The sequence below is a fragment of the Balaenoptera borealis genome, assembly GCF_965194805.1.
Source record: "Balaenoptera borealis genome assembly, chromosome: 20".
NCBI lineage: Eukaryota > Metazoa > Chordata > Mammalia > Artiodactyla > Balaenopteridae > Balaenoptera > Balaenoptera borealis.
The window spans coordinates 16,649,905-16,672,637 of record NC_138879.1 but is presented as its reverse complement, the minus strand read 5'-3'; the positions used below and the strand labels follow the sequence as shown (position 1 = coordinate 16,672,637).

Genomic DNA, 22,733 nt, shown 5'->3' with positions numbered 1-22,733 from the left:
TCCAGACTGGGCAAGGACAGAGTGCTGTTCAGGTCCCCAGGGACTGGCTGTGTCCATGTGTCCTTCAGGCATCCCAGCTGCTTCTGCAGTTAACGGTGGCTTTCTCTCAGGAGGTCACTGACTGTCTCTCAGGGTGTCATCAGCATCTCTTGGAGTGTCACTGGGTGTCTCTTAGGATGTTGCTGGCTATTCTCTCCAGGTGTCATTGAACACCCCTCAGGGTATCAGTGACCACCTCTTGGGGGTGACTGGCCATCTCTCCTGGTGATGCCGGTCATCTCTCGGGGTGACACTGCCATCTCTCCAGCAGTCTTCTCGGGCTCTCGCTGCACCGTAACCCCCCAGCTGCCTTGCTGTTTCTCAGTTTGCATCAGGCTGATGTGGCAGGTGAGAAGCAGAGCTGAGAGCCAGCCTGGGCCCTCCAGCTCGAGGAGTCAGGCAAAGGTGGTCCCCTGCGTGGTTTGGCCCAATTCTCCCCTTTCAGCCTCAGTGGAGGAAAGCCCTCATGAGCCCCCAACCTCCCCGTAGAAGCTCCCTGAGTATTCTGGGCCCAGGACGAAGAGAGCGCTTCTGTTTTCAGTCCCTGCTTATCCCCCCAAGAAATGCACCGCGGGGACAGAGGAAGGAGGGTCTTTAAGGCCACGCAGACCTGGATGCCGATGCTGGGCCGATTATGCAGCCCCTTCAACTGGAGAAACGGGGACAGTCTCAGAGGGCAGTTGTGAGAAAGAAAAGCAGTGACGTCTGTAAAGCCCCTGGCGCAGTGCCCAGCATACAGTCGGTGCTTAATAAATGACTCATGCCACCCCAAACCAAAGGACCCCGGCTCGGCCTGCTGTGGGGGGCAGTGAAGGGCCTCCTTGCACACTGCTCATCTTGCCCACCTGGCCCTGTGCATGAAGCTGGGGCATCACACCGTTCTGGGCTCCACAGTCTCTGCCATTACCCAGGGGCTTCGCAGCATGGACCTGTGGAAAATTTAATAAGAGGAAATTAAATATCAGTTCCAGACAGGCTGGATGTGTGCATATCTGCTGGGGTCTCTGGTCTTGGCATCTACCGCCAGGCACTCAGAGATGCTACCCCGCCGCCCCCCGCGTTTATACGATGGCAGTGAATACCCTCTGCCCCTCCCGCCCTCTCGCCCCACTGCCATTTACACCTCGCTGGGTCTCAGCGCTTCACAGCCTGAGCTGCTAATGTGATTTCCTGTCATGTTCCTGAAAGCTTCTTCCAGGAAAACCAGCCCCTAGAACAGAGCTGCCTGGGCCTTCTGGGCCTCAGAGCTGCTTCGGTGAGGATGCCCCTTCAGAAGGGGGAGAGCAGGGGCTGGGGAGAGCAGGGGAGGGAGGGCTTCACCCCTTCTCAGATGCCTGTTAGGTGTCCTGCTTCAGAGGTACACCCCTTGTCCTTGGGTGGGTGAGTTTAGGCCCCAGTTTCCTCATCTGGAAGATGGGTAGGGCTGGACTTGATCCCTTGGGACCAGTTCTGATGCCCGTGGATTCTGTAATTCCGACAGGAGGGTCCACAGAGAGCCAGGAGCTCTGGTGGCTCTGAAAGGGTGCACAAGTCTCCTGCGAGCTTGTCTTTTTCTCAATAGTTGCCAGTTTCCGGGCATCATCATGCCCATGCCCCACCCCAGAATTTGGAAAGGGTGAGGGAGGGAGGGGTTACCAGGGACCCTCCCCTCACAAAAGCCAGTGCCTTTCCAACATCCATTTTTCCTTCCTGCACTCGACACACAGTTCCCGGCGCTCCACCGTGTGCCACACTCTGGCTCTTTAGCTCCTGCCCTCTTGGGACCTACGAAAGGGTGAAGGGGGCCTTTGCTCTCACGGGGTCAAGAGTCTGCAGAGAGCTGGGCCCTGGAGACCCCAGTCCACCATCATGGGGTGGGGACCCGTCTTCTGCCTCAGCACCTTGTCAATCTGCACATGAAGGTGAGAGGCGGTTTGAAGCTGAGTGACCTTGAACGAGTCCGTGTACTTTTGGGCCTGTTTTTATGCAAAATAAGGTACACACCCCCTACTGGCTCTTCCCCCAGTGTTGCCTTGAGGGTTTGAGAAGATAACAGATATGAAAATACTCTGTAGGGAATTCCCTGGCGGTCCAGTGGTTAGGACTCCGAGCTTTCATCACTACCGAGGGCCCGGGTTCAATCCCTGGTCGAGGAACTAAGATCCTGCAAGCCGCACAGCGCTGCCAAAAAGAAAAAAAAAGAAAGAAAATACTCTGTAAACGGGAGGGCTTCCACACTCATGGAGTGAACTTTGATTGGAAAGGGGCCTGCCGCGTTTCCCAGCTTGCATCAGTGTATGAAATGAATTAAGTAATAACATTTGGGAACTTTGTTTTAGTCCTGGGAGAGGACCCCATTGACTTCAAGCAGACCCCCTGGGCCAGGGGTGGGACCCGGGAAGCAAGTTACAGAGCCTAGAGAGGTTTTTTTATGGTTTCTAATGATTCTGTGGATGCTAATACAGAGCAACTGCCCTTTCCCCTCCTCGCTGATAGGAGCGGGCCTCAGCTGCAGCGGGAGGGATTTAGGGGTGATGGAGAAGATGGTGGCTCAACTCAGAAACGGGAGGAGGAGAGAAGTCCTTGAGGGTTGGTCTGCACCCACAAGGGCCTCCTGGTGTTGGGACTGAACGGAAACGTGAACATGAGAGAACATCCGTGAGCCGTGCATGCGTGTTTGTGCACACGGAATGGGGAACCCGATGTGACATGGAGATTCAAGTTAACTGATATTTTTCCCACAGCACGGAGCAGTGCACAGAGCATGGGATTGGGGGACAGACAGACAGACATAGACTCAAACTGGACGGCACTGCTCTAGGGCAACACCTCACACATAGCAGGGGCTCAGGAAGGGATAACTATTGTCATCATGGCCCACTTTGTCCCAGGCACCTGTAGGGGTGGGCTGTCCTGGCACATCCAGTGGGCACAGGGGCGCAGCTGTGAAGGAGCCTCACCTCTGCCCCTCTCTCCTGCCTCAGAAGAAGAGCAAGGTACACTACCATGTTGCCGTCATCATCAACTACCTGGGCCACTGCATCTCCCTGGTAGCCCTCCTGGTGGCCTTTGTCCTCTTTCTGCGGCTCAGGTGAGGAGGCCCTGGCACTGTCCCCCCGCCACACCCCCCAGGCCCCGAGCAGGGGGGAGAAGTAAGATACAGGAGGCAGTAGTGGGCTGGGGGAGTCCTGCTCCCTCACCTCAGTGGGAGCAGGTGACAGATACAGATGTCCCAGGTCTCTTGGAACCTCTGGCAGGGTCACTTCTGCAACCCTGCCCAGTGACTGCAGAGGGGAGGGGGATGGCCAAAGCCCAGGCTCACCTGTGTCACCCACACCCAGGCCGGGCTGCACCCATTTGGGAGACCAGGAAGGTGGAGCCCACTCTGGGTTTGAAGCTGCCTGGGCCCAGCACAACTGCCAAGGATGCAGGTGGCAGTGCCAGCCAGGTCTGTGCCAGGAATGGGGGCTGACAGCAGGGGCTGAGCATCAGGGCTGAAAGCTGGGAGGGAGGCATATTGCTGGAGGCCTTTTATGTTTTCTGAGCCTCAAACTTGGAGCTACAGGGAGGGAAGGGTGCTCATGGGAGAAGGGGCATCCCTAGTAGCCAAGCAGCCCCTGGTCCCTGCAGCACTGGCCATGTGGCAGGCTCTGCCCCGGAGCTTAGGTCTGGGTGGGCCACAATTAGGAAGGGACCCGTGGGACATCAGGAGAGCCACTGCTGCCACCTCCCAGTGTGACTTAGTCAGCCCGCCCTGCTCGGAGCCCCGGTTTCCCCATTCATACATCCGGGCTGGAGTGATGCTGGTGACCTATCCCTCATCTTCTCTCTCCTCCTCTTCCTCCTGTCACCCCCCCCTCCCCTGCTGCCCACAGGAGCATCCGGTGCCTGAGAAACATCATCCACTGGAACCTCATCTCGGCCTTCATCCTGCGGAACGCCACGTGGTTCGTGGTCCAGCTCACCATGAGCCCGGAAGTCCACCAGAGCAATGTGGTGTGTCCTGGAGGGGCAGGCCCAGGGTCAGAGGAAGGGTCTGGGTGGGGCTGCCTTTGCAGAGGAGGGACCGGAGCCAGGCCTTGGGGCCCATAGCACAGGAGTGGATGCTGGGGGGGTGCCCCGTCCTGCCGGGAGGAGGCCCCGGGCCTGGGGTGGCCCGCTGCTTCCTCCCATCCCCCCTCCCTGGTTAGTCATCGCCTCTGATGGGGTGGGCGGCAGGGCTGGTGCAGGTTGGTGACAGCCGCCTACAACTACTTCCACGTGACCAACTTCTTCTGGATGTTTGGCGAGGGCTGCTACCTGCACACAGCCGTCGTGCTGACGTACTCCACCGACCGGCTGCGCAAGTGGATGTTTATCTGCATCGGCTGGGGTGAGCGGGCCAGCCCCCTGCCCTGACCCGCCATCCTCTCCCCACCCAGACTCAGACCGGCTGGCTGGGGGCCTGAGACTGAGGCCAGGTTAGGGTGGTGGGGTGTGCACACAGCCCTCTGCCCCTACTTGGGGGGCAGGGACGAGGGGAACATCTTAAAGGAGGCATGATAGGCCAGTGAGTACCTGGGGAGGCCCTGCCCGCCTCTAGGCCCTGGGCTGCGCTGGGGTCTTCCAGGCCTGCATCCCCCAGACTCCACCAACAGGTCCTGTGACAGCCGGTCTCTCCCCCAGGTGTGCCTTTCCCCATCATCGTGGCCTGGGCCATTGGGAAGCTGTACTACGACAATGAGAAGTAAGTCACCTCCTCTTCACTGCCCTCAGGGCCCCCTGAGCCCCGAGATCCAGGCTTCCAGCCCCGCTCTGCCTGATGCTCCTCAGGGACCTTCAGCCATGTCACCTTCCCTGTCAGGGCCACAATTTCTCCATCCACATAGGGAGAGTGCTGGGGGTCAGATTCAAACTGAGTCTCCCTAACAGTGTTCTGCCTGAGGTGGGGCTGGATAGGCAGGTCCAGGCTCTTTTATCTGTCTCGGGCTTTCACCACAGGCAGAACAGCCTAAAGGTTACTGGCAGTCCCTGGAGCCCAACGACCCAGGTTCTGAATTGTGGCTCCCATCATTAAGTAGCTTTATGACCTTGGGCTAGTTACTGCAGTGTGCCTCAGTTTCCTCATCTGTAAAATGGGCATCCTCATAATAGTGCCTCCCTCAAAGTGTTGTTGTGGGGATGACATGAGTTAATATATGTTAAGCATTTAGAATAGGGTCTGGCACATAGTAAATGTCATATAAATGTTTTCTATTAATAAAGACTTGTTTTAACAAACGATTCCATTGATTTAATAGGAACTGATCCAGACAATCTCAGAGACTCCTTCCAGCTCTAAAGTCCTGAGGGGCTGTACTTAAATGGAAGTAGGTGTTCCCAATCACCCCTGAAAACTGCATTTCCACTGCAGTGCTTCTCAGCCTTGGCTTGTGTTAGAATCACGCAGGAAGCTTTAAAAAGTACCGATGCCCAGGTTTGACCTCCAGAGAGTTGGATGTTATTGGTCTGGAGTGTGGCCTGGGCACCAGGAGTTTTTAAACCTGCCCAGGTGATTCTAATAGGAAGCTAAGATTGAGAACCACTGAAAAAGAGAGGCAGAAAAAGTGGACACAGATGGCCAGTGGAGGTGCCAGGATCTTCTTTGCCAAAGTGTTCTCAGGAACCCACTGTCTGACTGGGGTTCCAGGCGGCCTCCATCACCATGGCTATTCCTCTCCACCCATGACAAGGAGCCTGGAAAATTATATTCACATTTAGGAAGGATCAAGGTGATCCCTCCTGACTCCGGCCCAGCCTGGCTGGCTCTCTCTGCATTTGCACAGCCGGTGGTATGGGGGCCTGAACTGGGAGTCGGGGGCAGCTGACAGGCAGGACTGGGGGCTTGGCAGTGATTCCAAAATGGTGGCCTGGGTCTCAGAACAGGAGCATTGTAAATCCTGGGCGATGGAGCCTGTGCCTGCAGATGTGAAGGTGAGTACAGGGAAGGAAGAACAGGTTTCAAAAAGCTGCCCAGTGTGTGTGTCTGGGCGCATCTTGGAGCAAAAAGGATGGCTGAGCGCAGAGGAAAGTTGATCTGAGCGTCTCTGGAGCTCCACCTTGTGGTAAGATTCTGACACTGCAGCAGAAGGGATCCAGGTACGAGACCTGAGAGAGACCTTGCAGGCTCTGGGGCCAAGGACTGGACCTGGCCCAGGACAGCTTGCGTTTGGTCTGCACAGTGCTTTTTGAAAACTTGAATTGCTTCCAAACTTTGAAAAAGTCAAGAGGTTTCACATAAAAAATCTCAGTTTATTGTTTATGGAAGCATGCTGAGATCTAGGTACTGCGGATCTGCATGCCTGAGGGTCCATCATCTCTGCACAAGGACATGGGACTTCCTATGTGCCTCATCCCAACCCACCCCCTAGACCTCCCTAGGTCTTGCTGGAGGGAAACTCAAGAAAACGAAAAGCAATTCTGCCTCTCACGACAGGTGGAACCTGTAGAGTCTCTGCCTCTAGGTTGTTCAGGCTGCCATCAAACAAATTCAGAGATTGTTAGCTACTGAGTGTCACTGCATGACATGTACAGGGCAAGGCCCCCCTCGTGGACATGCACCAGAGACACAGTGGGGACTGAGGGGAGCAGTGTGTGTTGGACCCATGCCTGTTCTATTCAGCGGTCTTTTCCCCAATCCCCCTCCCTGCCACAGTGCCTGCTTCCAGCTTTACATCTCAAAGGATGCTATCCATTCTGCAGATGGAAAGCTATCTTGACCTTCTGCCAGGGTTGGAATTGGGCCACCCAGATCCTGGCTTTTGGCTCCAGTCCTGCCCTGGCCAAGCACTGTTCCTCCCTCATGCCACTGAACTGGACCCAGGTGACCCTCCTCCTCTTACCTCTGTGGCCTTCTAGGTGCTGGTTTGGCAAAAGGCCTGGGGTGTACACTGACTACATCTACCAGGGCCCCATGATCTTGGTCTTGCTGGTAAGAACTTGGGTAGGGGGACAGGAGAGAGGGGCTCAGTGGGGAGGGGCAAGCAGGGCTTACAGTGGACTAAAAGGATCCCTCTGCCTAGAGGTGGCGGGCAGGGGGCCAGGAATATGTAAGGGCTCATGATGGTGGAGGGAGAGCAGCAGGGGGGCGGAGGCCAGACCTGGGACAGCTGAGTCCCTGCCCTGTCCCCCACCTTCCCTCCAGCCTCTTGCACGCACCCATGCCCAGGCCATCGCACCATGTGTCAAATTACAGATCAATTTCATCTTCCTTTTCAACATCGTCCGCATCCTCATGACCAAACTCCGGGCATCCACCACGTCTGAGACCATTCAGTACAGGTAACCAGACCTGCCTCCCCCACCCATGGGGCGCTTCAGAGATCCCAGCCTCTGACCCAGGGTATCCCCCCAGGCCTGAGAGTCCCTCCTGAAACCCCAGCTCCCCTTGTCTCAGACATTCCGGGGATCTGCTACAGCCCTCCCCCAGACCCGGTCCTTCTCACCAAGCCAGAGGCCCCAGCCCCCTTCCTGGGTGGGCTGTGACTCTGGGCCTCCCCCCCTACCTGCCCCACCCCAGGAAGGCTGTGAAGGCCACTCTGGTGCTTCTCCCCCTCCTGGGCATCACGTACATGCTGTTCTTCGTGAACCCCGGGGAGGACGAAGTCTCCCGGGTCGTCTTCATCTACTTCAACTCCTTCCTGGAATCCTTCCAGGTACAGCCGTCCCCCACCCCAACCCCTCGCTCCAGCCCTGACTGTCCCCTGCACCTCTTCGGGTGGGGATTCTTCCAGGCAGGGGCCTGGAGGAGTGGGAGGCTGGGGACAGAAACGGGTCAGCTCCGAAGCTGGATGGGGCCGCACCTGCCCCCGTCCCTTGACCCACCTTCTCCCTCCATGCCAGGGTTTCTTCGTGTCTGTGTTCTACTGCTTCCTCAACAGCGAGGTAAGGACCTGGGGCCCCAGGACTCGGGACGGCAGGAGGCCTGCCGGGACCAGAGACTGTCTGTGGCCTCCTCCTGCCCGAGGTGGCAAGCCCACTTCTTTGCTCTCATAGGCAGTAGGTGTGGGACCCAGAAGCCGGGGCTCCAGTCTCATCAATGAGTCTGTGAAATGGGCTGTTGAAAACCAGGAAGCTGAGCCCTGGGACAAGGGGTGTATGTAGGTTGAGGGCAGGAGATGTGTATGGGTTGAGGGTAGAGATTCTTCATGGCAAAGGCCATATGGCACCTTTGGGTGGATTTGAGAAAGGTACCCCTTGCTCAGAACGCTTGAGAAAATTGTCCTAACAAATGTGCAAATCAGCAATGTTGATGATTGTTGCCACCTCCGACGTGGCCCCCTGTGCACAGCTCCCTTGTAGAGCTGCTTGTGGAAGCCCTGGGGGAGGGAGGGGGGGGTCCTGAAACCCAGGCTCAGACCTTATGCTCTGCTCTGTGCCCACAGGTCCGCTCTGCCATCCGGAAGAGGTGGCACCGATGGCAGGACAAGCACTCGATCCGCGCCCGCGTGGCCCGCGCCATGTCCATCCCCACCTCCCCCACCCGTGTCAGCTTTCACAGCATCAAACAGTCCACAGCAATCTGAGCTGGAGGGCCATGGGGCGGCCCCCAAGATCCATGGCTGGGGAGATGGTCACCAGGCTCAGCTGGCCGCCCTGTCTGTGGAGGGGACCAGCTCTCTCCCACACCCTGTACCCCCAGGAGTAGCTGGCACTGAGAGCCCGGGAGGCCCCTCCCGCACCCCCAGTTGAGCAGGAGTTCCAGGCCTCTGAGAGCAGTCTGGGCCACGGGATGAATGGAAGATACCCTATAGGCCTGCGCTGGGCCCAGGGCCTCTGGCTCCCCTTTGCCCCAAGAATGGAACAGAAATGGAGTGGAGATGGAGAGCAGGGAATCCAAAGGAGCATGTGGGTCCCTCCAAGAGGTGCTTTTTCCCAGAGCACAAGATGGCAGCCCACCGGAGACCCCGGGATGTCCTCAGCGACTGTGGGGGGCCATCCGCTCCTCCAGGGGCATCATGGGAAACTCTTGTGACAGCATTCCAGCCACCGTGATGGTGCCCCCAGGCCTCAGCAATGCTGTCCAGCACCCCTGGGAACCAAGGCCATGTTGTCCGAAGCCCTGCAGACATCGTTAGAAATCAGGTGGCATCATCAGACATCAGGCCACATCACCGAGATCCTCCCAAGCCACCAGAAATTCATGTGACCCTGTGGCACTGCCACCAGAAATGCCCTGCCTCGCTGCCTTGCGCCCTTGGACCTTTACTACCCCACAGTCCACATGGGTTCCCCCTCCTTAACCTCCTGCCCCAGGTGTCTCCCCCTTCGTGAGATGATGGGGAGGCGGGAGGGTGACAGAGTGTCCTGGAGCCAAAGCCAGTGTGTGCCCCAGCCAAAGCCAGCCTCCCTTTGGGGGGCAGAGAATATTTGGGACCACCCAGCCTGCTGTTTTCAGTGACCTGGCCTCTGGGGCAAACCCTCTGCTGGTCAAAGGGACCCTGTGGCCCTTGGATGACCTCATTGGGTAGCATCATTAGCTAAGCAAAGATAGAAGAGGGTGGGGCACTCGGCCCCCCTCTGCCCCGAGTTCCCCAGAGCAGGACCAGTGGCTCTTGGGGCAACCAGCCAGCTGACCGCTTACACCCCTGGTAAGGACCCAGCCACATCCAGAGATGCTGGACAGCCAGAGCAGGGCTTTGGGGGGGTGGGGCCGGGAGATGGGGGTGGCTAGTGTAAATAATAATATTTATCTTTCAGCCAGCACTTGTGAAGCCTGGTATGTGCTAGGGCTGGGTAGGGAGGGCACCACAAAGAAATGGAGGCCACCTTCAGCCTTTAGGGCCACCGTGCGGTTGGGGAGCCAATGGCACTCAGACACACGCCAATGATGGGGCGCTAGGGGAGCCCCTGAGGTCCAGGAGAGGACTTAGGAGAAGGGCACGGGCCTGCGGGGACCAGGTAAGGGCAGCTTTTGTAAGGGGGGCGAGTTGTAGGGAGAAGGTGTAGGACACCACGGGCCAGGCACAGCTTGAGCACAGGTGAGTCAGCGGGACCAGGCCGAAGTGTGTCCCAGCCCCAGGGGAGGAGATAAGCTGGGAACAGGAAGGAATTAGGAAGCAGGGGAGGCCGAACAGGCTTGAATGCTGTCTTAGCACGGAAACCTCAGCGGCGTACCAAGAGACAAGGCTTCGAGAACCAACTCCAGGGTGGGGCGCACACGCCCACCACCGTGGGCGGCTGCAGCCAGTCCTGCTGCGGAAACTGGGAGGGCCGGGTGGGACCCACACCTGCGTCGTCCCACCCGAGGGGCGAGGGATGTGTATCCACCAGCTCCTGGGGGACAGTAATTCCCTGCACCTCCTGCGGAGGCCGGGAGAGTGCCGGGCACAACGTGGGCCACGTCCTCGGGGCAGGAGGTGGTTGGGACACAGACGCTCCACCCAACACACTCAGGCCCGGGCCTTGCCTCTGAGTCTCTGACCCGGAAGGAGGGTCACACAGGGGTGTGTGTGTATGCACGAGTGCATGGGCACACAGGTGCGTGTGCTATCAGGACACCAGGACAGACAGATGACCGCGGTGCTGGGAGCCCCGAAGCTTCTGCTGGGGGAGGGGAGGTCCAGTGGGTGAGGATCTGGCTGCCCCCCGAGGGAGGAGCTGGGGGTGTCCCTGAAGACCATGTGGGGTACCCTGCTCTGCTAACTCCCCAAGCGCTGTCCCCTAAAGGTGGGAGATGGGGGGACCAGCTGAGCAGAGGAAGCCATGAGGAGAGGACCAGGGGCACCAAGACGGAGATATGCTGACAGCTTCCAGGGCAGCTGGGGTGGGACAGCCGCAGAAAGGGTCCTAGCTGACAAGAGGGACCAGAAGTGACTTGAGTCTCAAATGGCCACAAGTGAGGCACCTTTCTCAATGTTGCCTTCCAGTCAATGAAGGAGAAGTGAGAAAGCAAGGCATTTCACAGACAATGTTGGGATGTGGGGGGCTGAGGGCATCCCAAGGACAGAGGAGCCTGAGAGGGGCTGGGGGGGGGTGCTGTGAGGGGGTTTTATAGGCAGGGGCTCTTGAAGGGGCCAAGCTGGGGCGGTGCGCCTTTTCCTGCTTGTGCCTCCGGGCCGTTTTAGCTGATGGGCACCCTTCGCACGCCTACTGTGCGCTCAGCTCTGTGGGCGGGGGGAGGCAAGCAGCACCCCCAGGACGTACGCCAGCAACGGGCTGCAAAGCTCAGAGCTGCCGGCTGTGGAAGGTCGTGGGAGGACATCCAAGGCGAGGCTGCTGGTCATCACAGAAGCTGCAAGGGGTCCCTGGGCCATGGGCGCTGTTTCACATGAACCTCAGGATCCCTCTTGTCCAGAGACTGTAAGGGTAGAGGGGCTGCTGAAGCACAGCTGGAAACATCTGGGCTGCAAAGAACTGCAGCCCCACCTGCCAGGGGCAGGTGTGCCGAATATAAGCCTTCCACGGGCTGGAGTCAAGGCAGGCCCCTGATGGGATTTCTGAGGGTCATTCTGCCCTGAGCTTCAACTTGTGGGTGGGTGGGAAGGGAGGTCCCTTGCGGCTGTGGCTGTGTGATGGGCCAACAGACACACAGGTCACCCCACTGTGGGAAGGGGCCGAGCAGCTGCAGGGTGGGGATCACTGCGGGACAGGCCCCTCTCTCAAGCTGGGAAGAATTTTTCTCCATGCCACATGCAGAGGCTGCAGTTCCCTAAAAGTTCCCCCACCTGAGCCCTTTTCTCCTTGGGTCCCTCCCTCATGGGCACAGATCACCAGTACAGGAAAAACCACCCTGTGGGGTTTGGGTTTTCCAGTTCTGGCTCCCCCCTCCCTGAGTGTGAAGGCATAGCCCCTGCTTTGGGGTCCTCGGCTTCCCCCGCAAGGCCTCCTCAGTCCCCCTGCTGCTGATGGGACCCAGACTGGAACCCTGACAGACACCCTGGGACCTGAAGTCAGGGCAGAGGGTGCAGATCAAGGAAGGAGGGAGGTTTTGGAATCCAGATAATAATTAATTGAGTACATTTGTAGATTGCTTTGCAATCCACAAAATCCTTTATAACATTCACAGAAGTAGGGAACAGAACCAGCCCATTTTACAGCCGAGAAAACTGAGGCCAAGTGACCCCCCTGAGATCAAAGGTCTCTGGCTCCAAATCCAGGCCTCTTTTCACCCCATCAGTTGACTGAAGTCACTGGGCTTGGGTTTGGGGAGGCCAGGACTGATAAAGCAGCTCTGCGGGGAGGGGACAGAGAGGAGGCCTCAGGGTTTCAGATCGGGGACGTGTCCCAGGTAAAGAGGGAACCGGCCCAAAGACGGCCCGGCCAGTGTCTGGCTGCTGAGCCCAGCTGGGTGGGAGCGATGAGGGTTCTGTACATCCAGCAACCCCTTCCCCACCTTCCCAACATCCTGCACCCCTCCACTCCTTAAAATGATGCTTAACTGCAAACAGTACAGCCCAGGTCACCAGAAGCCTCTGTGGGTCTCCCTGCCCAGCCCATGTGAGGGTGTCACTGGCCTCCAGCTCAGGGGTCGCTCAAGCTCATCTCATCCAGCCCCCTGACTTCAAACTGACCTGCCCACCCTTGGTTCAAACAGAGGGGGTGCTTCCTACATTTCAGCAATACTATCGCTGAGCACTTACCGGGAGCCCCCTTGCTAAGCCCCTTACATACTGATCTCATCTACTCTTCATACCACCCTATGAGGAAGGAGCTGTTATCCCCACTTAACATATGGGGAAAGTGATGCCCAGAGAGGTTGAGACGTGCCCAGCAGTGGCATGGCTGGATGTGAAGCCTGTCTGGCCTCGCTTGGCCCCCACGGTGTTTAACCCTTGTGCAGCGGGAGTTCTCTGTAGCGTTCTCCTCCCTGACCCACAGCCCCCCACAATCCTCTTCCTAAGGAAATTCTTCAGTTTCTCCAATTTTGTGGACGAACAGTGTTCAGAGACGAAGCTGGACACAGGAGTCTGTGCCGGCCAAGCGTGGGCCTCAGGTGGGCCCACTCCCTATCCAGCCAGCCCAGCCTCCAGGCCAATCACAGGCTGCCTGCCTCCCGGCGTCCCCAGCCCTGTCCCTGCTCCATTTCAGAGTGTCAGCTCCTCTCTCCTACCTTCCACGGCCCCACTACCCCTGCAGATCCTGCTGGGCAGGCATGGGTCAAGAGAGGCCTGGAGCAAGTATGTTTTTCAAAGCTCTCAGTGTGTTGAAAACACCAAGGAGATCATCATATGGAAATAACTCCAGAGACCATTTTTGGCCACAAGGCTGCCACCCACTCCCTCTGCCCCTCCAAGGGGTCCAGGACAGATGCCTGCTGCCCAGCCTCATTGCCCACTGGTCCAAGGCAGGTGGGGGCAGAAACAACGTGCTCCTGCTTCTCTTGCTTTCATTACTGGGGGTTTCGGGGGAAGGAGAAGATGGTAATCTGGTCCCTTCTCAGCGTCTGTACCATCTCTAGAACATGCAACTAGGACAGATCGGGGCCAGGAAACAAGGGCAGTGCATGGGCCCAGTGAGCTGGGCACCATCCCACACTTCCTGAGCAACCCCACTGGGCTGAGACCCATTGCCTGGGACCTGCTGCCCTCTCTGCCCTGAGTGGATAAAGATAAGTGTTCCAGGTGCCACCTACATCCCCAAACAGAAGGCAGAGACGTTGCCCCTGGCCTGCCCTGGGCCATAGCTAAGGGGGGCAGTGGGGGAAGGAACAGAAGCTGGAGATCAGGAGGATGCCGTCAAGGAAAGGGGTGGGATCTGGGGAGGGCATAGGGGAGAGTGGGTGATGCAGAGTCTTAGAGCAGAAACACAGCCTGGGGAGTGGGCATCGGCCACTTGTGTGACTGCGCCTACCAGGGCATCCTGCAGGGCACCAAGCAGCCACAGAGAGGAGCAATTCCATGGCTGGGGGCTGGGGGCTGGTGCTGGGAGATGGGACGGGGGGATCTGGGGAAGCAGCAATTGGACAGACACCCAAAAGCCTTCTGTGAGCTGGGTCCCAGGAAGAGCCTCAAAGGAAATGAGCCTCCAGAGAATTCGTTGAGCCCAGGCCACCAGGAGCCTAAGGGTAGATTGGGGTCGGGGAGAGGCAGGAGCAGGCTCTGGGGGGCCCATGTTTTTGAACCCCAAATGGGGGCATATGCTGGTCTGATTGGGTCCAGAAGAATTACAATGAGGCCTATCCTGAGCACAGTGTCCCTGGAGGGGACCGGAGTTGCTCCTTGTTTTGTTCTTGTTAAAATCGTGGTAAAATACACACAATATAAAACTTAACCATTTCAACCGATTCAACATATTAATACCCTCACAATGTTGTGCAACCATCACCTCTATCCAGTTCCAGAACTTTTTCATCACCCTAATGAAACCCCGGACGCACTGAGCAGTCACTCCCCATCCCCCCTTCCCCCAGCCTCCAGCCACCACCAACCTGCTTTCTGTCTCTATGATTTGCCTATTCTGGATATTTCATAACAGTAGAGTCGTGTGATATTTGTCCTTTTGTGTCTGGCTTCTTTCCGTTGCTTAATGTTTTCAAGGTTCATCCACATTTTAGTGTGCATCAGAACTTCATTCCTTTGTAGGGCAGAATGATACTCCAGTGTACGGGGAGACTACACTTTCTTTATCCATTCATCAGCTGAAGGACATTTGGGTTCTTTTCATCTATTCCAAGTTATTGTGAAGAGTGCTGCTACAAACATTCAAGCACAAGTTTTTGTTTGAACACCTGTTTTCCATTCTTTTGGGTATATGCCCAGGAGTGGAACTGCTGGGTCATATGGTAACTTTCTGTTTAATTTATCAAAGAACGGCCAAGTGTTTTCCACAGTGACTGTACCATTTACAATATTCCCGCCAGCAACATACGAGAATCCCAATTTCTCCACATCGTGCCAAAACCTGTTATTATCTGTTTTATTTTATTTTTTTATAATACTACCCCAGTACGTGTCTTAGTCTTTGGTTTTTTAAAAGACCCAGAGACTTCTCTGTTGGCACAGTGGTTAAGAATCCACCTGCCAATGCAGGGGACATGGGTTCGAGCCCTGGTCCGGGAAGATCCCACATGCCGCGGAGCAACTAAGCCCGTGAGCCACAACTACTGAAGCCCGCGTGCTGCAGCTACTGAAGCCCGCGCTCCTAGATCCCGTACTCCGGAACAAGAGAAGCCACTGCAATGAGAAGCCCGCTCACCGCAACGAAGAGTGGCCCCTGCTCGCCATAACTAGCGAAAGCCCACACACAGAAACGAAGACAAAAAAAAGAACAGGGCCTAGAGTCTCCCGGATGTGGTGGAGCTGTCCTTGGAGGTAGGGCCTGAAGGACAAGCACGGGCAGCGGGTGAGGCCTTGGGCCAGAGATCAGGGCTGCAGTCAAGCCGCCAGGGAGACGGGCAGGCCCCAGGCAGTTCCCTGGACAGGGCAAGACCTAAGGGTCATGTCCAGTGTGAGAGCTGGATCTGGGAACCGGGGCTGGGGCCCATGGGGTGGGCTTCTCTGAGCCTCAGTTTACACATCCATGAAGTGGGGATATTCAGGTAAGTTTAAGCTGCTGTAACAAAGAGACTCATAATAAGCCAGTGGCTTAAGGAAGACAATGTATCTAACAGCCCACGGTGAGCATCCCATGCTCCATGCAGACATCCAGGGACCTGGTTCCTTTTGCTCCCTTTCTCCCCATCCCTTGGGACAATACCCTCCTCTCCATAGCCAATGGCCTGTCCATGACTGATTTGTGAGAAAAGCAAAGGGATGGACGAGGAGCCCCACAGTCTCTGTGCGGGTCCCTGAGGGACTCACATCATTTCTGCTCAATTCCATTGGTGAGAAATGGCCACGTGGCCATTCCTAAATCCAGGGGAGTCTGGGAATAAAATTCCAGTCACGTGCCTGCCCAAAGGGGCATGATTTAAAAGATAGCTCGCAGCCTCGTGCTGGCTGGGTGTAGTAATACCTCCTTGCAGGGTGCCATGAGTACAGGTAAAGAACCTGGCACTTAGTAAGAGTTCAATAAAAGTGCACAATATCACTGAGGTCAGGGCTCCCAGGAGCCTTGGAAACTCTCTGGTCTAATGTCCTCATTTCTCTGCAGTTGAAGAAACAGGCACAGAGGGGAGAGGCCTCTGCCCGGGTTGCCCAGTGTGTAAGGGGCAAGGTGGGTCCAGAACCCTGTCTGGGACCCTCAACCCCATCCTCTCACCGCTTGTTTCAGATTAGCTGGTCCAGCTCCACTGGGAGCTAGGCAGAGTATGGGGACCCAGATGACCTCTCCACCCAGAGGCAGGGTTGGGGGACAGGATCCCGAGAGACTGCACAGCTTTGTGACTAGGTAGGTGTGGCCCTGGTTTCCTGGATAGAAGACAAAGCTGCTGCTCTGTGACAGAGGGCCACACCCAGCCCCAAGAGGGGGCAGCGGGCTGTGGGCAGCTGCCACACTGGGAAGCAGCAGCAGGTGCCTGAGGAGGATGGCGTGCCTGGGCTTCCTCCTCCTCCTCCTCCTCCTCCTCTTCGTCAGCACCATGGCCCAGGGGGAGTACGCTGTGGTCCACGTGGTGTCAGACAACTGGAGCAAGGACTACTGCGTCCTGTTCCGCTCCGACTATGTCACCCTGCCCCGGGACCTGCACCGGGCCCCCCTCCTGCCCCTGCACGACGGCACCCAGGCACCCTGGTGCCCAGGCGAGGACTCCTCCCACCAGGCCCACCCCGGCTCCCCCAGCCAGCGGCCCCTCCGCCAGACCACCGCCATGGTCGTGAGGGGTAACTGCAGCTTCTACGCCAAAGGCTGGCTGGCTCAGGCCCGAGGAGCCCATGGGCTGCTCATCGTGAGCCAGGTCAGCGGCCAGCAATGCTCAGACACCACCCCGGCGACCCAGGACCGCCACAAGCCCCTGCCACACCTCACCATCCCCGTGGCTGTGCTCCGCTACACCGACATGCTCGACATCCTCAGCTACACCCACGGTGGAGCCGGGGTCCACGTGGCCTTGTATGCACCCCCAGAGCCCATCCTTGACTACAACGTGGTGGTCATCTTCATCCTGGCTGTAGGCACCGTGGCCGTGGGCGGCTACTGGGCCGGAGTGACCGAGGCTGACCGGGTGCAGCGGCGCCTGGCCCAAGGGGGAGGGGGGCCTGGCGGTCACAATCAGCAGGAAGCAGTGGCAGCCCAGCAGGGGCACGAGGAAGAAGATGCAACAGTGGACTTCACGCCGGCCATGACGGGCGCAGTGGTCACCATGTCCTCCTCCATCATGCTGCTGCTCTACTTCTTCTACGACTGCTTTGTCTATGTCATGATCGCCATCTTCGGCCTGGGCGCCAGCACCGGCCTCTACAGCTGCCTGGTACCCGTGGTGCACCACCTGCCCCTGCAGCAATACCGGTGGCTCCTGCCCGGCCGCCGGGCCTGTCTGCAGCTGCCCCTGCTGCTGCTGGCCGGCCTGTGCATGGTGGTGACGGTCCTCTGGGTCGCCTACCGCAACGAGGACCGCTGGGCGTGGCTCCTGCAGGACATGCTGGGGGTGGCCTACTGCCTTTTCGTCCTGCGGCGTGTGCGCCTGCCCACCCTCAAGAGCTGTGCCTCCTTCCTGCTGGCCCTGCTGGCCTTTGATGTCTTCTTTGTCTTCGTCACACCCCTGCTCACCAGGACCGGCGAGAGCATCATGGTGGAGGTAGCCTGGGGCCCAGCAGACTCCTTGAGCCACGAGAGGCTGCCCATGGTGCTCAAGGTGCCCCGGCTGAGCTTCTCGGCCTTGACCCTGTGTGACCAGCCCTTCTCCATCCTTGGCTTCGGTGACATCGTGGTCCCCGGCTTCTTGGTGGCCTACTGTCACTGCTTTGACGTGCATATCCGCTCGCGGCAGGTCTACTTCGTGGCCTGCACCGTGGCCTATGCTGTGGGCCTGCTGGTCACCTTTGTTGCCATGGCGCTCATGCAGATGGGCCAGCCCGCCCTGCTCTACCTGGTGTCCAGCACCCTGCTCACCAGCCTGGCCGTGGCTGCCTGCCGCCAAGAGCTCACCCTCTTCTGGACTGGCCAGGGCAGAGCCAAGACCCCCGCCCGGCCGGTGCCAGGGCTCTGCGGGGCCCCTTCAGTTGGCTTTGACCAGAAACAGGAGCACGCAGCAGACGTCCACAGAGCCAGCGAGCTTGAGGGGGCCACTGAGCACCTGGCAGGGAACTTAGACGGCGACCTCGGGAAGGACACGGCTGAGATCGTCATCATATCTGAGGAGGAAGCCACCAGTCCTGAAGGCCACAGTGACAGCTCTGAGGGCTGGAGTGATGCCAACCTGGAGCCTGATGAGCTGCCCTGTACCCCCCCTGGGGCCTCAGAGGAGCTGATGCCACTGATGCCACTGGCCACGCTGACACCACTGATGCCACTCATGCCGCCTCCCTCGGAGCTGGGCCACACCCAGGCCCAGGCCCAGGCCCACGATGCTGGCCTGCCCTGGACGGGGCTCCACAAGAAGAAGGGCCTGAAGGTAAAGAAGAGCATGTCGACCCAGGCTCCCTTGTGAACCCGGGGCCCTGGGACTTGTGCCTCTGGACTGTTGCAGAGCAAAGCCACGTGTGGCAAAAAGAAATCGAGGCATTAAAGATATTCCATATCTACCCAATGGAGCCTCTTTGTGTGTTAGGACTGTAAGAAAGCAGCAACCACGGAATAAGTCCATGCAGAGACTGGAGGGTCCTTAGGACAGGTCCCACCTCTCCCTGCAGCCCAACCCCGGCCTCACTGCCCATCTTTTTCTCATGCTCAGGTCCAATTGAACCATGACTCTTCCTTGATCACACCACGTTCTCTCCCTCTCTCTTTGCACATGCTTTTCTCTCTGGCTGAGATACCCTTCCCTTCCCAGACAGATACACCACAGTCCAGCTCCCTCACTCACTGGAGCATTTCTGAGCAGCCTTCGTGTGTCAGCTCACCACCACCCTTCCTGCTGAGCGTCCCTGCTCTACGCATCCTGGACGGCAACACCACGCCCAGCACGTGCCTGCTGTCATCCCCCTGCTGCAGCCACAGACATCAAGTATGCGCCTACTGTGTACACCACCCTGTGGTGGGCACAGAGGGAGACTGCTGTCCAGCTGGGGGAAGGGTGGGGGATGGAGAACAGACAAGAAACAACTTGAGAATCATCTCAAAACGGGGATGGAGAGGTTGGAGCCGGAGTGGAAGAATTTAGGAGAGCACGGCTCTAGTTCCCATGCTTCCTTCCCTGATCCTGGATGATGGACCAATCTCTTAACCCCTTTGAGGTTCAGGAGTCTCATCTTCAAAATGGGACTTATACCATGTCTGCCTGGAGGCAGGGGCATGGACAAAATGACCTCTTGAGGACCCCACAGTTTCTTTAGTTTTATGGTGTGTTTATATGTTGCTTAAGCAGAGCAAACAAACTCTGGGGTGAGGGAAGGCTTCCGCAGGAGGCTATGTGGGAGGGGCAGTGCGGTACCGTGGTTAGAGTTCTGGAACCAGCAGCCTACTGGAAATTTCAGCTCCATCACTGACCTGTCCTGTGTCATTGAGCAAGTGATTTAACCTCTTAGTGCCTCGGTTTTCTCATCTGTAGAATGGGATAATAATAGGACCTACTGTGGGGGTTTGGGGGAGGTTTGACCGCATTGGCTTATATACGAGGACTGACGCAATGCCTGTAGGGAGATCAATATGAATGTTAGCTCTGTGTATATTACTCCCCCTTGTGAAAGGAGCTGAAAGAATCAAATCCAACTCCTACAAGCCTTTGGGTTCTGGCCCCAACTTCCTCCCCTCCTCCCCTCCACACCCAGCATTCCTGCTCTTACCACCACCAGCGAGCACACACCAGCCCCCATCACACACATCTTCCCCCTGCCCCCCAAGACCTTCCCACGTGCTGGGTCCTCTACCTGCAACTTTCCACTCCTCCTACCCCCAGAATCGGGTCTGGCCAGTTTCTTGTCTGTCCAGCCCCAACTCAAATGCCCCCTCCTCATGGAAGACTTCCTTGATGACCCTTCCTAAAGCAGCCCCTGGCCTCAATCACATCACCCTATACCCAGTTCATTAGTTTTCTCGTCTCCCCCAGTCACGTCAGCTTGGTGAGGGCAGGGAACCCTCTGTCTTGTTCATCTGTGTAGAACAGGGCCTGGTATGTAGCAGGTGCTCGAGTTATATTTGTTGGAGGAATGAATGAATGAATGAATGAATGGAATGAATGAATCAATGAATTCTGGGCAAAGCCTGGCCACTGCCTGCAGTTCTGACCCAGACAATGAAGTGAACCTGGGCAAGAGAGGCTGCCCTCCCGGGAATCCTCACCCAACACAGCCTTCCAGACCATCCCCTGCTGCAGCCACAAGAGTGTGAGCCAAGGGTAGGTCTGGTCTCAACCCACCTCACTTAATTCTTGAAGCTGGTTGTAATGAATGAATGCATGAATGAGTTGCTCCAGCCTGAACACCGAGGGAACACCCCAGGCCGCCTCCCTGGGGTACTGCAGGGCCTTGGTCAGTGTGGAGATGAGACTCTGAGGGTTCTGAGGGTGTGGGGAGGAAGGGGGCCAGGTAAAGGGCATCTCAAAGAAAGTCCCACTCACTGGGGACGAAGCGCAGCCCCCTCGGCAAACAGCACCTGAGGGCCGGGTCTGGACTAGGGCAGAGCAAGGAACCCGGGCCAGGACACTGACCGGAGGGGTTGGCAGCCCCTTCTGCTGGAGCCAGCGACCATCTGGCCTGGACAGAGGGGCCTCCGCAGGCTCTGGCTCACCTCCAGCCAGGGCGGCCTCCCCACTGCTGACCTGCGTCACTGGGCCCGCCAAGCGTGGGCTATACCCCTCTGCCAGGCCCAAGGGGGAGGGCTGAACAGAGCCGAGGCCTCTCGGTCCCCCTCACCGCCTGGACTGGGGGGCAAGGGAGCTCTGCTCTCCCAGGAACTTGCAGTCGGTGTGGCTCTGAGGACGCTGGACTGGAGCCCCCTGGGCAGGGCGATGCCTGCCTCCGAGGAGAGGATGCTCAAGGGGACGGTCTGAGGAGGGAACCCCTCCCCGTCCCACCCCCCGCCATGTCCAAGCAGATTCAGGGAAGAACGAATCCAACTCTGTCCTCACTCTTCTACCCAACAGGGGCTAACACTCAGAGACTATTCCGTCTATAAAATGGGGGGAATGACACCGCCTACCTCGGGGGTCCCGGCGCGTATTAAACCGTCCGGGTAAGGAGCCGAGCCTGGGCTCCCGACGTCTGGTAGCGCTGCTGTCGCTGCTCTTCTCTGATGGCCCAGCATTCCCTGCTCCTGCCCTGACCCCAGAGCCAGGATCCTCTCTGAGCTGCGGGCTGTGCTTCCCTTTGCCAGTCTGCTTCCCAGGGATTGGGCCGAATCCAGGTGGCTGTCACCTGTCAGAGGTGCCCAGCGTTGGCAACCCCAGAGGGACACAGAGTACTGCACGTGTGCATGTACACACACACACACGGGTACGTGCAAGCAGACATGCACACACATCCATACTGCACCCTCAGGTAGCTAATGACAGAGCAGGACAGTGGGACCAGGGCCTGCCCATCTCCCCCTGGGCTAGCAGAGACGGTGGCAGGCAAGCCTGCACCCCGGTCTGATGGCTCCCTTGCCCTCACCTGTTCCCTCCTCTGCTGCTTTCGCACTTCGAACCCCATCTCAACATCTGCAGAGCCCAACGTGTGACAGGTGAAACCTAAGATGGGGAGGTGGGGAATTCCCTGGCAGTCCAGTGGAATCTCTGGGCAGGGACCTAAGATCCCAAAAGCTACGCAGCGCGGCCAAAAAAACAACCCCCCCCCCAAAAAAAACAAACTAAGATGGGACCAGGGCAGGAATGAACTCCTGAGCCATGCCCAGGGCTCCAGGTGGCCCAGTCCCAGCTCTGGGGCTGTGCTGTGTTCAGGCTGCCTGGCATTTTTCTTTGTGGCCTCATTTAATCCCAGCAAGAACCCCATGAGCTGAATAGTCACAGCCTAGTTTTTTTCTAGTTGATGAGAAGTTTGGTACCAGAGCTTTTGGCTTCCCCTGATAGTCAGAACCAGCAAGGACCCGAGAGATGCTCTATCCCACAGATGAGGAAAGGAAAGCCCAGAGAGGGTCAGGAGCTGCCCAACGTCACACAGCAATGGGACAGCATAAATAGAACACAACTCTGGTCTTCTGCCTCCCAGCCCAGCAGCTGGGATCGGTTCCCATCCTCAACACTGCTCCTCTCTGCACACCCCGATCTGCAAAATATGCCTCCTCCAGGAAAACCCAGGGTCTACCCATTCCTTTGCCTTGTGCCCCTCAGGAGGTTCAGCCCTCTATTCTCTTTGAGAAGTAATTGTATGTGGAAGGTTTGTGATTCACCATCAAGCATCTCTTCAGCTAGCACAGGAGGACACAGCTGCACGCTGAGTCACTGAGACTTGGATTCAAAGTCCAGCATTGCTATTCACTTGCCGTGTGATGCTGGACAACTGAAGCCACCCCTCTGCGTCTTGATATCCTCATCTGTAAAATGGGCTGCAAAGGTTTACACTGTGGGTTTGTCGAAAGGATTAAATGAGGTGAGGTACGTGTTCACACAGCTAACACGTGCTAAGCACTAATGATAGGCTAGATACACATGTTATCTCAGTACCTGATGCCCAGTTTTCAGAGCAAACTTTCCAGGACAGCACTTCTCACACCTCCAAATGCCGTCTTTCCCAAATCAGCTTACAGTTCTTCCTGGTTGAGCTCCCAGAGGGGGGAGTCATCCT

The 22,733-nt window shown here is 57.5% G+C and overlaps 2 protein-coding genes across 3 annotated transcripts in view; both read left to right on the top strand.

Moving 5' to 3' along the window:
* The window catches only part of CRHR1 (corticotropin releasing hormone receptor 1), a 49,843-nt gene extending 41,186 nt beyond the window's left edge, over positions 1–8,657 (top strand). Inside the window, exons 5-13 of one of the 2 annotated variants that reach the window (XM_082373855.1) lie at positions 3,003–3,109; positions 3,894–4,014; positions 4,237–4,390; positions 4,684–4,744; positions 6,895–6,967; positions 7,232–7,317; positions 7,556–7,691; positions 7,879–7,920; positions 8,421–8,657. In XM_082373855.1, coding sequence (XP_082229981.1) covers positions 3,003–3,109; positions 3,894–4,014; positions 4,237–4,390; positions 4,684–4,744; positions 6,895–6,967; positions 7,232–7,317; positions 7,556–7,691; positions 7,879–7,920; positions 8,421–8,561 — 921 coding nt within the window. In that variant the 3' untranslated portion in view covers positions 8,562–8,657. Of the gene's footprint in view, positions 1–3,002; positions 3,110–3,893; positions 4,015–4,236; positions 4,391–4,683; positions 4,745–6,894; positions 6,968–7,180; positions 7,318–7,555; positions 7,692–7,878; positions 7,921–8,420 lie in introns of both variants that reach the window. The other variant, XM_082373854.1, reaches the window with a different exon arrangement.
* Positions 8,658–16,077: 7,420 nt separating this feature from the next.
* Positions 16,078–21,777, top strand: SPPL2C (signal peptide peptidase like 2C). The gene has a single exon (XM_082373828.1). The coding sequence runs from the start codon at positions 16,442–16,444 to the stop codon at positions 18,500–18,502; it is 2,061 nt and encodes a 686-aa protein (XP_082229954.1). The 5' UTR covers positions 16,078–16,441; the 3' UTR covers positions 18,503–21,777.
* Positions 21,778–22,733: the final 956 nt, after the last annotated feature.